At 39.0% G+C, this 18355-nt stretch overlaps 2 protein-coding genes across 2 annotated transcripts in view; both read left to right on the top strand.

The window, feature by feature from the left end:
• si:dkey-225n22.4 (collagen alpha-1(XXI) chain) overlaps positions 1–7271 on the top strand; it is an 87310-nt gene extending 80039 nt beyond the window's left edge. Inside the window, exons 26-30 of the mRNA XM_067435470.1 lie at positions 1889–2035; positions 3549–3603; positions 5146–5337; positions 5784–5861; positions 6442–7271. Of these exons, the coding sequence (XP_067291571.1) occupies positions 1889–2035; positions 3549–3603; positions 5146–5337; positions 5784–5861; positions 6442–6632 (663 nt within the window). The 3' untranslated portion in view covers positions 6633–7271. The remainder of the gene's footprint in view (positions 1–1888; positions 2036–3548; positions 3604–5145; positions 5338–5783; positions 5862–6441) is intronic.
• A 2981-nt stretch (positions 7272–10252) lies between these two features.
• LOC137063991 (C-C chemokine receptor type 4-like) lies at positions 10253–11184 on the top strand. The gene has a single exon (XM_067435324.1). The coding sequence runs from the start codon at positions 10253–10255 to the stop codon at positions 11171–11173; it is 921 nt and encodes a 306-aa protein (XP_067291425.1). The 3' UTR covers positions 11174–11184.
• The last annotated feature ends 7171 nt before the right edge of the window (positions 11185–18355 follow it).

Below are 18355 nucleotides of genomic sequence, written 5' to 3'. Positions count from 1 at the left end.
ATTGCTGCTTAACAGCAAGCTTTCTATTTGCTCTTCAGTCTGAATATTGTGGAATATCATAAGTGTTGTCGTAAACTGAAACTAATACACCAGGTCAATAATATTACCAATGAACACTAACTAACACTAAACAGATATTCTATGGCATGTAATAATGCTTTATTAATTTAATTTAATTTAGCTAATGTTAATTCAAATTTTAAGTAAAATTTTATAATGGTGTACATTATATTTTTACAAAGTTATACTTATCAGTAAAAATATTTTTCATTAATCGATAAAAAGCTGCAGAAAAACAAACAAACATATTAGCTGCTTAACATCTGGTACCATTTTTGGGATTTCCGAAGAAAATCCCTTTTCTGGATTTTCCGACCCAAATTAAAAAGCCTCCCATACACACATACAGTGGTCTAAGTTCAAAAGTTTGGTGTCATTTTACAGGAAACCCTTTGAAGTTACATAAAACACTGCTAAAGTGAAAAACATGTAAGTATATGTTGTCTAAGCTGTAAAACCCCCCCAAAAAGTAGGCGCCTTTTGATTTTCTTTTTTATAAATTGAAAAGTTTGGAAAGTGTGTAACTCAGGCCCTGTGTGCTCTAGGACCCTGCAGACTCTACTTCATATATATATTTGAAGCAAGCAACGAAACATGCCTCTACAAAACGTCTAATCCAGTAGCCCCGCCCACCGACTCCTCTAATCCAGTAGCCCCGCCCCCACCGACTCGTCTAATCCAGTAGCCCCGCCCACCGACTAATCTAATCCAGTAGCCCCGCCCACTGACTCATCTAATCCAGTAGCCCCACCCACCGACTCGTCTAATCCAGTAGCTCCACCCACCGACTCATCTAATCCAGTAGCTCCGCCCACCGACTCGTCTAATCCAGTAGCTCCGCCCACCGACTAATCTAATCCAGTAGCCCCGCCCACCAACTCGTCTAATCCAGTAGCCCCGCCCACCAACTCATCTAATCCAATAGCCCCGCCCACTGACTCGTCTAATCCAGTAGCCCCACCCACTGACTCGTCTAATCCAGGGGAAGACCGTTTGAGTGTTCGCTTCATTTCACCGCTGAATCGTTTGTAAACGAGCCTCGAGTGCTGGATTTGCAGACACAATGTTGTGCTTCTATAGTGGATTCGACAGGAATGGTGAAGAAAATTTTTGTGAGTAAAACTGCTTTTTTATATGTAGTAATAGTAGTCCCGGGGTTGTGTGTTTTCCAGAAAAGCTAACAAAATGTACACCTGTGGGCAGAAATTCTTTCTTGATCTGGTTTCTTTCTTGAATCTTTCCTGACAGGGCCATAGATATGACAGCGGAGCTGAAGCTCATTAAATATGCAAATCTTATCCAATCCTAGCCGTGGGCGTTTACTCCCAAGTCTCCAGGGACACGCCCATTAAAACCCAGCGTTCAGGAGAGAGCCTCAAAACCAGAGCAGAAAAGAGCCTATTACTGATTAGTTATGGTGATTCTGAATGTAAAAGCCACACAAACGCCATTAGTCGACTTCACACAACAGTATAAAAACAAAAAAAACAGTTCATGACACCTTTAATACTGTATGTTATACTACAGTAATAGACAATGAAATAAAATGAGAAAATAAAATATTATTTTTATTCAAATTATATTATCCAATACAGGATAGTCCTGCATACACATAAAACATATTAAAAATCATATGAATTTAAAGTGGAGATTTTTGCATCCTGTAATAATCAATGCAATGCCTTTGAACCATATGTTTAATATAAAATGCAGTTCAGTAATCAAGGCCACGTCATCATTTTAATTGTAATTGAATTAACGGTGCAGCTCCACTCACAGTAATCTCACTTTAGGCTGATATGAGTGTCATCTGTGTTTAATCCACTAGAAAGGCACGCCGGGTGAGACTGGGGTCAAAGGTCCTGATGGGCGGAAGGGAGACGTGGGACACATCGGTGTGGTTGGACCGCGTGGTTTTCCGGGACAGGATGGTTTACCGGGACAACCTGGCAATCCCGGATTTCCAGGGAAGCCTGTGAGTATTCTTACATGATAGCTATTAAAATGTGTGTTACAGCCCCGAAACCTTCTTTACTTCACGTCATTCTTAAGGTATCCCTTAACATTAATATGTGTTTCCAGAAACGCTCTTAGCTAAGAATACCTTCTGTAAGTCATACTTTCGTGAGGTTGGTCTGGACCACTCACCTTATCACCATTACCAGTTCATTCCACTAGTGGTCACCACTGTGCAAAACGCTTCTTTATATGTCAGTCTATATGAATATAATTCTGAAGTTGTAATATACACCCAGTGTTCAATTAGGCTAGTAGAATTGTTTTTGTTTTAATGTATTTTTTTATGCAAGGATTAAAATTGTCATAAAAATGTCATTACAAACACTGGTGGTTGTTAGCTTTTTAGTGATATTATCCAAAGGTACATCAGCTGGCAAACCCTTAGACAGGAGAGGCTCAGGAGCCTATTTAAAGGAATGATTGTGGAGGAGTTTGGTCAAACTATGGCAGCGAGACAGTGAATAGGTGTGCTAAATCAAAGACGGCGCTGTCCGCGGAGCCCTTTAGTGTGTGTGCACTATTTCATTCGTGAAAACTTTAGTCCCTGGCGACCATGTCAGACGCTGCGATTCAAAATTAATTTCACCTGCCATGACAGCAAATTCAGCAGCTTTTAGATCTTGATGTTGTTGGACCAACTTTGTCGAGACAAACATGACGGATCTAACGCCTCAGCCCTGAAATCAGCCGCTGCCGGCTCTCCTCTTTCTTCTTTATTCTAGTAGCAGCTGATTATATGTGTCGTGTGTTGCGTTTTTATTGACTAGGCCATCTAATAACAGAAATGAGTTATTTACACAATGATGTGAAGCAGCTGCTGGGCAGTCATCCCTGGCTGTGGAGTAAATCAAGACACGATGGAGAATATATTGTAATGATTTAAATGACGCGTGCTGCTCATGATGCGGTTGAGCACGAGATTGCTGGTTCGTGCACTCATTTCAGAATAATGCAAAATTTAGGTGCACTTTTGTATGATAAATAAAAGTTCAACTATTTCTGAGGTGCTTCTTTTATAAAGAACTTTTTTTTTTCTCGCACAGCCCCTGCATAGAATAAATAATCGATTCTTGAGCCATCGATGTAAGCCAATTCAGCTCCCGGGCCACGGACAGCACCCGCTAACGTCACACTTAAGAAGGGTTACCTTAAGCGATCTACTAAGGTAAAGTTCAGGGAACACGGCTAGAAATGGGATACCTTCAGTTAAGTTACACCTTCAGAGCCTTCGTAGCGCGCTGAGAGACAACATTATCGGGAAATGCAGCCCAGATCTTTCCCTTCTCAAGATCTAAACAATGTCAGGAGGCATCACTCCGGCTGATTCATGAACCAAACCACACGGCCTCAGGTCCACACTGCGTAACCGGGCTTCTGTCTTTATGTTCCGGAAGGCCGTATGATTTCTCAGAAAGCCGCTGTGTGTTCATGTACATACACCATCTAATGAGTGACTGTGTGTGTTTCAGGGCAAGCCTCCCTCTGAGGAGCACTTAATGAAACTCTGTGGGGACGTTCTGAGGAGTGAGTATCCGGCCTTCCTCAAGGTCATTCGTCTCTCCAGAGCAAAGAGTCCTTTCTCTTCTTATCACCAACATGCCTGATATGTAAAGAGCCAAGAATAGCGTCTGCCGTCCAATTAAAGCGCTTAGATAAAAGCCAAGTTCACTAGAAAAGAGCTTTTGTTACGGAGACTTGCTGAGCTATCTTCGTTTTCACCGTTTGCTTTGAATTAAAGGGGTCATTTATGGAAGCCCATTTCTGCTACATGAGGAAAAATAACCACGCGCTGATAAAGCATAATTAGGACATACATAAGTCATACTAAGTCCTGGATGAAATTATGATGTCATAATTGTATTGTTTTGTATTTATTTATTTTGAGATTAGCCATGAGGCAAGTCAAATGGTGACATCATAATTATGAGATAAAGAGTCCAAATTATAATGTCGTAATTATGAGATAAGTCAAATGATGATGTCATAATTATGAGACAAAAAGTCAAAATTATAATGTAATAATTATGAGATAAGTCAATTTACAATGTAATAATTATGAGATAACAAGTCAAATGATAATGTCATAATCATGAGATAAAAGTCCAAATTATAATAGAAAGTAAAAATGATAATGCCATAATTGAGATGAAAAGTCGAAATTATGAAATAAGTCATAATTATGAGGTAAGTCAATCATAATGTCATAACTATGAGAAGTCAAATGATAATGTCATAATTATGAGATAAAAGTCAAAATTATAATAGAAAGTCAAAATGATAAGAAAATAAATATGAGATTAAAGTCCAAATTATAATGTAATAATTATGAGATAAAACTCAAAATTATAATAGACAGTCAAAATGGTAAAGTCATAATTATGAGGTATGTCAATGATAATGTCATAATTATGAGATAAAAAGTCAAAATGATAATGTCATAATTATGAGATAAAAAGTCAAAATGATAATGTCATAATTATGAGATAAAAGTCCAAATTATAATGCCATAATTTTGAGATAAAAAGTCAAAATTAGATTGTCATAATTATGAAATAAAACATTAAAATTATGATGTAATAATCATGAGATAAAAGTCAAAAATGATGACAAGTCAAAAATGATATAATGTCAAAATTATTAAATAAAAAACTGAAATTATGATGTACCAAGCCATAATTATGAGATTTAAAAAAACAACAACTTGTTATTACATTCTAACATCATAATAATAACTTTAAGTCATAATTTCGTCTTGTTATGTCATAGACGGCTTTTTTAATTTGGGCTATTTCGATTTTTTATATTTCGGATTTATAAAGTCAGTATTTCATAATTTTGACTCGTGATCATCACCAGAAAACAAAACATTTATGCATGAATCACGTACAGTACAATGAGCTCAGTAAGCTGCATATGAATCCTGACAGATGCCGATGATCTTTCTGAGTTATTGTTATCGATATCATGAGCGTTATTGTTATCATGAGTTATTGTTATCGATATCATGAGAGTTATTGTTATCATGAGTTATTGTTATCGATATCATGTGCTCTCCACTGTCCTCAGACCAGCTGCCGCGGCTCCTGCAGACGATGGGCCCTCAGCGCTGTGAGCCCTGTGAGAGTGTTAAAGGCCCCCCAGGACCCCCCGGAGCTCCAGGGCTCAAAGGCTCCGGAGGGCCTCCAGGATACCCCGGCAGACTCGGCCCTCAGGGCTATCCGGGGCTTCCAGGCCTCCAGGGGCCCCCAGGAGTCAAAGGTGGCGGAGATGTCCAGCTCTAATGTTTCTGAACTAAATGCACTGCAAAAAATGCTCTTCTTACTCAGAAATTTGGTCTTGTTTCCAGTCGAAATATCGAAATATTCTTAAATCAAGATGCATTTACTAGATCAGTAAAAATACATAAGATATTTTTTCTTGTTTTGTTGAAAATAAAATCTAAATGAAGTGAGTTTTTGCTTAAAACAGGTAAAATGATCTGCCAATGGGGTGAGAAAAATAATCTGATTTCTGTTTGAAATCTTGTTTCTTGTTTCCGTCCCAAACAGAAAAAAATATCTTATGTATTTTTACTGATCTAGTAAATGCATCCTGATTTATGAATATTTAGTTATTTGGACTGGAAACAAGCAGTTTTTTTGCAGTGTGGTTTTGGTTTTGGCTTTGTTTGTTTTTAATTATATAATATGTTTGGCACTCTTTAGGGGACACAGGTCCACGGGGATTTAAGGGCAATAAAGGAGAGAGCAGACTGGGATACCCAGGGCCTCCTGGAGACTCGGGTACAGTCACACTATTACATGATTTAGGAAAAAGCATGGTTTTAAATATCATATCATGGCATTATCTTTGGATAGCTCTCGATTCGCTATAGGTTGGTGACACTATTGCTAACAAAACACACACATTTGATGCAGTTTCACTCACCAAATATTAAATTATGACGCTGTTAAGAGTTTAAAAGTCGAAATTATGAAATATTTAATAAAAATAAGATAAAAAGTTTAAATTATGGCACTGTTATAATTATGAGATAAAGTCAAAATTATGAAATATTTCATAATTATGAGATAAAAATATCTAAATTTTAACATCATGATTGAGATAAGTCAAAATGATGAAATAAGTCAAATTATGTCAAAATAACTGTCAAATTGTGCATATTTAATTAGAGAATGCCTGATTTGCACATTTAAACATAACTCATGATGTCTTCAGTTTGTAATGTGGTGTTCTCAGCTTCAGTGTTCCTCCTGTTCATCTTCGTGTGTGTTCTGTCAGGGATTTGTTGTTCAAATGTCCAAAATGTCCAGCCAGCGTTTGGGAGTAAATGTTGTGTAATTGTGAGCTTGTGTGACACAGGCATCCAGGGGCCTCGTGGCAGTGATGGGATTGGGGTTCCGGGCCCTCCGGGAATAGCGGGAAAATCCGGCTCTCCGGGCATTCCAGGGAAGCCAGGTCCTCCAGGGCCCTCCGGCGTGTGTGACATGTCCATCTGCTACCAATCCTACAACCTCAGGGACGAGCTCTACAGTAAAGGGCCGGATTTCTAACACACACACACACACACACACACACACACACACACACACACACACACACACACACACACACACACACACACACACACACACAGGCTCAGCTCTCGGACTGCCAGGAGCGCCAGCAGATCCAGAGGAATCTACAGACGTGGCCTGGGACATCATCTACGCAATGAAACATCCGTGGCCTTTAGATGAAAAACAGCGACATTTATAGACGTCAAACCTGCCTAACAACACACAGCGGCGTTCACAATCACGTGCATAAGGCCATCTGTGAAATAAAACTGTTAAAATGTCATAAACAAAGCAATTAATATTAATATTTATCACAATTTCATATGAATATTAAGTATTAATAAAGTAAATGGCTATTTTGTTGCAAAACAAGGACATTTTGCACCAATTTTATGTAATGCAATAATAAAAACATTCGTATGTGTCATTAGCTACTAATGAATGTTAAGAATAAGTGCCTTTTTCACTTTACAGGGGAAATGTTTGTTTTTGGCAAAGATGTGTCTGATTGGACAATTTATTTTTAAGACTCACCAGACATCACCATTTCACATTTCTTTTAATTATTAATTGCTTATTATTTTATATTATTTACGTATTTTATATGATCTGCAGTGCCTGAAGGGAAGGCAAATACACACACACACACACACACACACACACACACACACACACACACACACACACACACACACACACACACACACACACACACACACACACACACACACACACACACACACACACACACACACACACACACACACACACACACACACACACACACACACACACACACACACACACACACACACACACACACACACACACACACACCAGATTTTTAAACCATTAAATCAAAACTATTTATTCAGTATGTGTGTTCAGGAATCTCATATATATCTTTTGGCAAACAAATATTTAAGATGTGTAAGGTGTGAGATTTAACAAATTTAACAGATGTAATTATTTTATTTGTGAATCTATACAAACTCCTTGTTATGAGTATATATTTTTTCCAGTGAAATCTTTCATTGTTTGATATTATTGCTCTTTCTAAATGCATATATCTGACCCTGGACCACAAAACCAGTTATAAGGGTAAATGTTTTTAAATTGAGATGTATATATCTTATGAAAACTGAATAAATAATCTCTCCATTGATGTATGGTTCGTTAGGATCGGAAAATATCTGAAAATCTGGATATTGAGAAAATGTCCTTTAAAGTTGTCCAAATGAAGTCCTCCGCGATGCATATTACTACTAATAATACATTTATGATATATTTACGGTATGAGATTAGCATGGAACATGATATTAATATAAGATTTTTGGCATTAAAATGGATCATTTTGACCCTTACTATGTATTGTTGGCCATTGCCACAGATATACCTGTGAGATTATGACCGGCGTTGAGCTCCAGGGTCAGATTTTACAATGTTTGCTGTTGTATAATCTTTTACTGCATCATTCAACTCTAACGTGAGGATTTATTTACTCGTCACATTTTAAAGTGAGTTTGAAACACTGTAACTTCAGACATGATGAGACTCACTGAACTTTAAAGCGTGTGTATTTTTGACTGTCTGGTTGGTTTGATTTAAAAACGGCAGGGTTTCTGGGAAATGTACATCTACTTTATCTTTGGAAAAATCTTTCATTTGCTCTTTCAAATAAAAGGCAAGGCAAACCTATGTTGTTGGTGAGTAAGTGTCTTGAGAAAATCTGATGTCACCGCATTAAAGGAAGTTGCACATCGGTTTAAGATATGATTCAGATTTCTGCAGCAGAAGACACACACACACACACACACGACGTGTTGCTGCTCCAGTCTGTCGTTTCTGTTGATGAAGCGTTGAAGTGTTTTGCGGTAAGTGTTAAACTCATACACTCTTAAAAAATGCTGGGTTAAAAACAACAATTAGATATTGACGTTTTTTTTCTTTTAAATAATGAAAAATGCTCTCTAAAATGTACCAAAAACGTTTAAGTTGGCTATAATTAAACCACTTATTAAAAAAACGCAACTTGATCTTAAAGAATTAGTCAATTACAGGCCAATCTCGAGTCTACCGTTTCTGTCAAAAATACTAGAAAAGGCCGTGTCTTCACAACTATGCTCCTTTTTAGACAGAAATGTTATCTGAGAGGATTTCCAGTCAGGATTTAGACCGTATCATAGCACTGAGACTGCTCTCATTAGAGTTACAAATGATTTACTCTTATCATCTGATCGTGGTTGAGTCTCTCTATTAGTGTTACTCGATCTTAGCGCTGCATTCGATACTATCGATCACAATATTCTTTTGAATCAAAAATTATGTTGGCATTAGTGGAACTGCTTTGGCATGGTTTAAATCGTACTCATCTGACCGTGATCAGTTTGTAGCAGTAAATGAAGAGATGTCACACCGATCACAAGTTCAGTATGGAGTACCGCAAGGCTCAGTGTTAGGACCGCTGCTCTTCACCCTGTATCTGCTCCACTGGGAGATATCATTAGGAAGCATGGCGTTAGTTTTCATTCTTATGCTGACGATACTCAGCTCTCTCTCTCTCTCTCTCTCTCTCTCTCTCTCTCTCTCTCTATCTATATATATATATATATATATATATATATATATATATATAGGCTAATATAATGAATATATAGGCTAATATAGGTCATATATTCAGTGAAAGAGTTGATTTCTCTGGTGAACTCACAGATGTGGACACTGAAGGGCTTCTGATGTAAATGTGAGGCTCGTTGTCCTCAAGCTGTTTTATCGACGTCTATCCGCCGTTGAGACACTGACTGAGCGATTACACCACATGTGATGCGTTTCTGTTGTAAAGTGTCCTCAACACACCTTCAGATGTTCATTCATGTTTATTCATGGATTATGACGATCACATTCACTCGTCTATACAGTGATCAGTCACACCACATTATAGAATATCAAAAGGGCTTTTTTTATTGTTTATGTCCAGGTGCAAGTCCACTATCCGATCCGGACACGGCCTGGATCCGGCCGACCGCAGTAAACCTCGGGATAAACAGAGAGACTAACATTAGCGTAGATGCCGTTCTTCTGATGATGTAACGAGTACATCAGGTGTTATGGGAAGTGTTCCCGGTTCCGGCAGACCTAGTTAATGCAGCCTGACTTTGATGATCCCGCCGCTCCGCGAACACACACTGACTCTTTAGCATGACACAAGAGAAATGCTGAAAATGAAGAGAGCTTTTGCTTAATATAAGCAAAATAATCTGCCAATGGGGTGAGGAAAATCATCTTAATTCAAACAGAAAACAAGATTATTTAGTTTACCCTATTGGCAGATTATTTTGCTTAAGTTTGAGCATTTTTTTTCTCCAAAAAATAAGACAATTTGTACTTGTCTAGTAAATGTTTCTTAATGTAAGACTTTTTAGATATTTTGACTAGAAACAAGACAAAAATACTGAGTAAGAAAAGCATTTTTTGCAGCTACTTGTAATGATTTAGTGTTTCATATTAATAATCCATCTCAATCCTCCAGGTTGTAGGTGAGCATCACGATGACAACGGCCACTGCAACCACAGACTACAACTATGGTTCTTATGAGCCGATAATCCAACCTGGGATGTGCGACACCAGCGACATCCTTGATTTCACCAAAAACTTTCTTCCACCTTTCTACTATGTCATCTTCACCATCAGCATCCTCGGCAACGGCGTCGTTCTGCTGGTCGTCTACAAGTTCGAAAAGCTGAATTCGGTCACAAATATATTTCTCATCAACCTGGTGGCCTCCAACATCATCTTTACGCTCACGCTCCCATTTCAGGCCGTTCATCATTCCGACCAGTGGATCTTTGGAGAAGCTCTTTGCAAGTTGGTGAACAGTGCCGATAATCTGGGCTTCTACAGCTCGATCCTCTTCCTCACGCTCATGACGTTTGACCGCTATCTGGCCGTGGTCCATTGTGTGGCGGCTAGCAAACGCCGCCAAAGCTGCTACGCCATAGCCTTGTCCGCCGTGGTCTGGGCCGTTAGCCTTCTCGCTAGCCTCGATTCCTTCTTCCACTTCACCACCGAACAGGATTCGTGGAGCGGCTGGACGTGCAATGACACAAGCGGCTCGGAGTGGAAAGCTTACGGCCTCTACAAGCAATTGCTGCTGTTTTTCCTCTTCCCATTGGTGGTGTTTGTCTATTGCTACGTCCGGATAACGCTAACCGTCTTAGCCACGCGGATGGTGGGGAAGCATCGCACCGTCCGGCTCATTTTCGTAATAGTCCTGATGTTTTTCATTTTCTGGAGCCCTTATAATATCATCTTATTTTTGAACGAGACCCGCTATTCTAAGGAGTGTGACAGCAACCTCCCGTACGTCGAATACGTCACCAGGAACGTTGCGCGCTTTTATTTCTGCATTAACCCTGTGTTTTACACCTTTCTGGGAAGGAAGTTTCAGGACCATGTGCGAGGATTGTTGGTGAACCACGTGTCATGTTTATCGAGCGTCACAAATGTCAGCGGAAGCAGCAAAACGCTCGCTTGATACTCTCGCTGAAAAAAAGGTACACTGCAAACAATGCTCTTCTTATCAGTCCTTTTGTCTTGTTTCTAGCCCTGTTTAACAATTCCTAAATCAAGATGCATTTACTAGATCAGTAAAACGACATATTTCTTTCTTGTTTTGTTGAAAATAATATCTAAATGAAGTGAGTTTTTGATTAAAACAGGCAAAATGATCTGCCAATGGGGTGAGAAAAATAATCTTGTTTCCGTCCCAAACAGATAATTTTTCTCACCCCATTGCCTGTTTTAAGCCAAAACTCTCTTCATTTTGAGTTATTCTCCTCTAAAACAAGACAAAAACTTGTGCTTGTCTAGTAAACGCTTCTTAATGTTAGAACTTTTAGATATTTGGACTTAAAACAAGACCAAAACACTAAGTAAGATAAGCCTTTTTTGCAGTGTGGGGCGGTACCCTAAGGTATAAAAGTGAAAAGGTAAATCTTTGCCTCTTACTCAATCATAAATGGTACATATTAGTACCTTGAGGTACATAGTAGTAGCTTAAAGGTACATGTTAGTACCTTTTCGGTTTTGTACCTCAGGGTACCGCCTCAGTGACAGTAATGTACCTTTTTTCTGACAGTGTTATGGTGGAAACACTTGACAATAAGGTTCATTAGTGTATGTATGTATGTATGTATGTATGTATGTATGTATGTATGTATGTATAAGGGTGGATGGCCTACAGTGGTTCTGACTGTAGGGTTGCCGAACGACTAAAGAAACGTTATCAGCGTGATGGTAGAAAACTGAACATATCTCGTCTTTACCACCCACTGCAACTTATACCAACGACGGAAATAAGCGCAGTTACAATAGCAAAATATGTGGGAGAGCGTTGCTTTAATGTGACTATATTGTATTGCAATAGGTATAGCACTTCCAAGTCAATACCAAATCAAAACTGGTTAGCAAATCATTAATAATTGCAATAGGTATACGGTTGTTAAGGCTGACGTCACGCGGCAGCGCTTCCGGGTCCAAACGCTCTATCTTATACCACAAGAAAAACTACAAACGGTGCTAATATACACACACAATCTGGTGTAATACTACAAAAAAGCTATAATCATAACCTTTTTCTCCATAGCAAAATTCCAGATGGCCAGACAGTGATTCACTTTTTTAAATCGTTAAAATATTAATGTATGTGACGCTGTGAGCACAGAGACTGTTGTGTAGACTGTAAGTATTTAAAGTATTAAACTTTTTTAAACGTTTGATGTTTAATATGAATAAACAGCGCTCATAAACGGGCGTCAATGGCCTTCTCAAGTGAAACGAGTTGAGGCTTGGACCCAGAAACGGCGCTCCTTACGTCACGACTTAACAAGCGGATAGCACTTCAAAGTCAATACCAAATCAAAACTGGTTAGCAAATCATTTATAATTGAAAGAATTTGATGACAAAATCCGGTTATGGTTACACTAAAAATGGTTACAAAATAGATGAATGAGATAATAAAACTTATACCATTAACCGTACCCAGCATAGAATGTTACCTGAGAGATAGAGAGAGATAGAGAGAGAGCAAAGAGAAGAGCCAAAGAAGGCCCCTAGAAGTGACAGCCAGAGAAAAAGACCTCGAGCAACAGCTGCAATCTTCTTTTGTCCATCCCGTGACCATGTGACTGAAACCCTGAGACATTCAAACTGACCAATCAGAGCAGACTTCCCCCACTGGACTACAGGTGTGGCAGCATCTGGCCCACAGGCCCTCAACATCTCTTTGTCTTTAGGAATCCCAAACGGCCCCAACGATACGAGAGGGGGGTGGAACACAGTAAAATCTTTGATTATTTTGGATTCTTACATACGTTTGTATGTATATATGTATATAGATATAACACAATAAGACAAAGACAGACACACTAATACAACAGTCAACATTAAAACACACAATAGATAGAACAGCGACAAATTCACTGGAGGAATAAAAAACATCATTTAATATACAGTTCACATATGATCGCATGTTTGGATCACGGTCTCAATTGTGTTTTAAAAGTATTAGTTAATCTTTGTTAATGTTGGTTAATATAAATCCAGCTGTTCATGTTAGTTCACAGTGCATTAACTAATGTTAATAAGACTTTAATAATGCATTAGTAAATATTCTAATGAACATTTACAAAAAGGGTTTATAAGTGCAGTTCATTATTAGTTCATGTTAACTAATGAACCTTACTGTAAAGTGTTAGCGTTATGGCTGCAAACACACACTTTTATTCTTCATGCATCTAAAGAAAAAACGCAATGAAGTAGGTAAAAAATTGGTAACACTTTATTTTACGGTGACCGTGTTACGTATGTTACATGCACTTACCATAGTAATAACAGTAAATGATGCAGTTACATGCAAATTACCCTCAAACAAACCTTTAAAACTCATACATAACATTACTTAAATGTATAGTTATTATATTGTAACATCGACACCTTATAATAAAGGGCAACCGAAAGAGCTGATGATGATGATGATGAATATTGTTAATCTGTATAAATAATGCTGACTTGGCTTGATGTGTGTACTGTATATAATAAATCATTGTGATTTCATTCTGAGATTTGTTTCATTTATTTACTGATTTGTTGTAATAGTCGTTCAAACTAATGCTTTATGAATGAACTATGAAATCCTGTTTCTGCCACAGAGCAAACATGTATATACATTTTTTTAATTTATTATTTCAGAATTGCACTGCAAAAATGCTTTTAATGTTTAGTATTTTGTCTTGTTTCCAGTCCAAATATCTACAAATATTTAATTCAATATGCTTCTAGATGAGTCATATACTATTTGTTTTCTTCTGGGAAATAAACTAAAAAATAAGTTTAAAAGTTTAATACGTTTTTGCTTAAAGCAAGCACAATTATCTAAATACGTTTTAGACATATGAGGGCATTTACTAAGACAAGCTCAAGTTTCTGTACTGTTTTGCTTATGATCTTAATAATAATAATCTTATTTTCTGTTTGAATTAAGATTATATTGTTTATCCCGTTGACAGATTATTTAGCTTATAGTTATTTTCCCCCAGAACAAGATCATTTTTGCTCGTCTAGTAAATGCTGATTGTTTTAATGTTTTGTTAGATGTGTGGACTGGAAACAAGACAACAATACTAAAATAAGAAAAGCATTTTATTTTATTTTTGCAGTGATGCAAGTTTCTATCTCACAATGCTGAGGAAAAACATAAGAATTGTGCACTTATATTTAGCAATTCTGACTTTTCCCCTCAGAATTACGACACAATGTCTGGATTTGCATTTTATTTTTTATTTTGTTATTATCCCATAACGGGAACAAGCTTCCATTCTGGACACAATGAAAACTACATTAAAGTGATTTTAATACATTTTTAATAAATAATGCTTTTAATAAAGCTCTTCTTATTTTAAATCGACTAGTCGTGTCATTCTGAAGGCTGTGACCACAGAGGTCAGATTTTAATTAATACTTCATTTATTTTAGAAGCAAACTACAGTATAAAATGATTAATTACACCACTGTGTACAGTATGGAGCGTGTGACATAAACGGCGGTGAAAAGAAGAGAGTGTTTGTAAAGGGTTTATTCAAGGCTGTGATTTGATTATGAACTTGTGATCATATGGAAGAAATATTCTGTGCTCCGTTGATTGGCTCTTTCATCACTCGTCAAGCAAGTGCATTAATATTGAATAATGGTTGCATGTCCTTCATATGATGCTCAATATCAAAGGTTTGAATTCAGCTCCTCCTGTGTGGGTTTCATTCGTGAGATTCATGATCATGAGCACAAACTGATTAAATCAAGCCGTACGATCGGACTCAATCTCAAGCCATGTTACATGTGCATATCTGATGCTTGATCTGAAAGGCTGAACGTTTGTGCATTATGTATTACAGTTTTTGCCCGTTGCTTGAACACTATAGACCCATGCTTAGACTAAAGTAACACAAGCTTTTGTTCCCATACCTCACACACTTGTACCCATAGCTTAAACAAAAGCACTGCTTTGCACTTGCAATTCTGCAACACACTTACGCCTTTATGCAACACACTCGGTCCTGCATACTACACTCTATTTCATATTAAGACCCTTTCCTTCAAAAATGAAATCTCAGGGTGCCATTTGGAAAACACATGTATCCAAAATACAACACACATCGGGTGATTGCAGCCACTCAAATACACACCTGAAGGCACTTACTCGCACAACTGAACACCAGTCAGCCAGCCACAAACAGGCCTCAGGTAAGCCATTCTGAGATATTAGAGCAACTTTGGTGGATCATGTGGTAAGTCATGGCCTGACAGTGAGGGAAGCCGGGCAGAGAGTCCTCCACATCTCAGCCGGTTCACAGTTCATCCATCATAAGGACATTCAGACTGGAAAACAGCGGTTCTCTATTCCAGACTGTCTCTGAACCGAACACATTGGCTAGTGCTCCTTTAATAACAAAAAAAGGTAGTTTTGTGTAACATATAGTACAGTCCATAGCACTGCACTGTAGTGTGAAGTATAGTCCTGTGATGTGCAGTAGTATGTCATTTGTAACATTTCAGCGCTTTCCTTTTTGGTTGTTGTGAACCTTTGTAAGTGTTGCATTGCTTCACAGAACGCTAACTGATGAACTGAATAAAAACAGTGAACATTAAAGACTGCAGTGTTTTATATAAAGTAGACGAGTGTGTTCCCCCTGATCTGAAAGTGTGTCCATATGATGCAAGTGTGTGTCGTTTTGTCATCAGAGTGACATTTTGACAGAGGAATGTAAGGTTTTGATAGCCGAGTTTCAGTTTGACACAGATGTGTACGGTGTATTCCCAGTGTTGTGTCATGCTTACCTGTGTGTAGAGTTTGGCACAATCAGCGAAGTTTTGCAAAATGTGTTCAAGCAACGGGCAAAAGCTGTAACACAACAACACGTAACACGAGATCATATCAGGCGGTAACACACGGCACTCTGAGCGGTAAATCAACAACAGCAGATTAAACAATAAGACGAATGGTGTTGAGCTGGAGAACAATCATTAGTTTCTGTCCATCAATGATCCAAACACTGTCTAATAAAACACATCAGATAAAGACCCTTTTACTGTTGGTATACAATGATGACATAGCGACGTATGCGCGCGCATTTTGGCAAGAAACTGTGGCAAGAAACAGCAGCATGTCAAGCTACGTGAGCGGATTCAACACAAACTGAGAAAGTTATTTTAAAAAGTTGACTTTATCAAATGGTATTCGGCGACCAGATCCGTGTACTATAGTGGAGTGGAGAGAAGACGTTAGCAGATGGCCAGGCGGTCGGATATATATAACGTTACGTATTTAGTTGAGAAACCGAGCGTGTACACCCGAGACAAGCATATCAATCACTGATGCTTATGAATACGTTGTCTGTGGGCATGGACAGAATGCCCAATACAATTTTCTACATTTATTCTTATCCTTCACACCGACATACATTTATCCTTTTCCTTACATTTTATGTTGTTATTGATTCGTATGTGTCGACACACTTCTGTTTAAAGTTTAATTTTGTAATGCTATAGTACTTTAACACTAGAAGTCCCAGAGAGCAGCCATTTGGCTTTTCTACCTATAAAACCCGCAGGACAGCCGATGGGCTGGAAGGCTTTAGGCTAATATCCTTAATCACCTGTGAACAGTTGCTTTTGTTATGTAAACAATGTGGGGCCATGCTGAGCCACTTCCAGGAAACTTGAATCTTAGGGAGCCATCTTAGGGAGAAATCAACACACATGTTTTTTTTTCCTTTGTTGCTGAGATTTATTGATAAAAATAGTACAAAATAAAATAAAGAAACCAACCAAAGAAACCAATAAAGAAACCAACCATTTCATACAACATAATTTTACCATCCAGCTAGGTTCATCATTGATTACCCCTTCAAAGTCGGTCAGAAATCTTGGAGTAATCTTTGATGACCAGCTGTCCTTCAAAGACCACATCTCAGCCCAGTCATGCAGGTTTGCATTGCACAACATCAGGAAAATCAGACCGTTCCTTACGGAGCATGCAACACAGCTTCTTGTCCAAGCCCTGGTCATTTCTAGACTTGACTATTGCAATGCGCTTCTGGCTGGACTTCCATCTTTTGCAATCAAACCGCTGCAAATGATCCAGAATGCTGCGGCACGCCTTGTATTCAATGAGCCCAAAATGGCTCATGTCACACCTCTCTTCATCTCTCTGCATTTTCTACCACTCGCTGCCTGGATCCAATTCAAAGCCCTGACTCTTGCTGGATCTTCCACAAGCTCAGCACCCGCATACTTTTACTCACTCCTACGAGTCTACACACCCACCAGAAGCCTTGAAGCCGATGGTACGGGCTGTCTCCTTGGTGACGCGGAGAGACAGATCAGCAGCCTTCCTAAGTTCTAAAATGTCCTCAGGAGAGGGACCTTCTCCCTCGTCTAGCTCTTTGAGAAGGTCGGCCTGGTACGCCTGCAAGTTAGACAACGTGTGCAGAGAGCTACCAGCCCGACCCGCCACCATATATGCCCTGCCCACCAACGCCGATGTGTCCCTGCATGGCTTGGTGGGCAGTAGAGCTTTTAGGGACGATGCCGATTCGGGTGACAGAAAGCTTGCGAGAGGGGCGGGGCTCACGTGGTTGGTCGGCCTCACTCACGTGGTTGGTCGGCCTCATCAAAGACCGCCAACCGAGACCTTAGTACCCTGAGCGTCAGCAGCTCGCAATGACTGCAAGCGGCTCCCTCGAGAGCCACCTGAGCATGCTGAACGCCCAGGCACTGAACACATAGAGAGTGCGTGTCCACTCCCGAGATGTAGCGGGGACACGGATGCACGCACCTCTTAAACTCAGTGTTCAACATATTTATTTTATATATATGTTTCTAGGTCTCTTTTCTTTTCTTTTTGATATATGGGACAGACAACAATAAATAGACAGACAGTGCTTCAAACACACACACAGAGAGTTATTGCTGTAGAGCGATAACTGACGCTACAATGCGCCGGGCTCCCCTTTATAGCTTCCGGGTATGCCGTCACATCTACGTCATGACGTAGGACCAATAAAGATTGGACTAGTTTCATTCATACTTCAGACGCGTTCATGCTTAGGGAGTATCCCCAATTTCTTCGTTTCGACGCAGTGCGAAGTTCCCTCGATATAG

Source organism: Pseudorasbora parva, chromosome 24, assembly GCF_024679245.1.
Source record: "Pseudorasbora parva isolate DD20220531a chromosome 24, ASM2467924v1, whole genome shotgun sequence".
Classification (NCBI taxonomy): domain Eukaryota; kingdom Metazoa; phylum Chordata; class Actinopteri; order Cypriniformes; family Gobionidae; genus Pseudorasbora; species Pseudorasbora parva.
This window is presented reverse-complemented; position numbering and strand designations above follow the sequence as displayed.

Excerpts from the sequence above, each read along its gene's own strand:
- LOC137063991 (XM_067435324.1), top strand. The coding sequence starts at position 10,253 with ATGTGCGACACCAGCGACATCCTTGATTTCACCAAAAACTTTCTTCCA.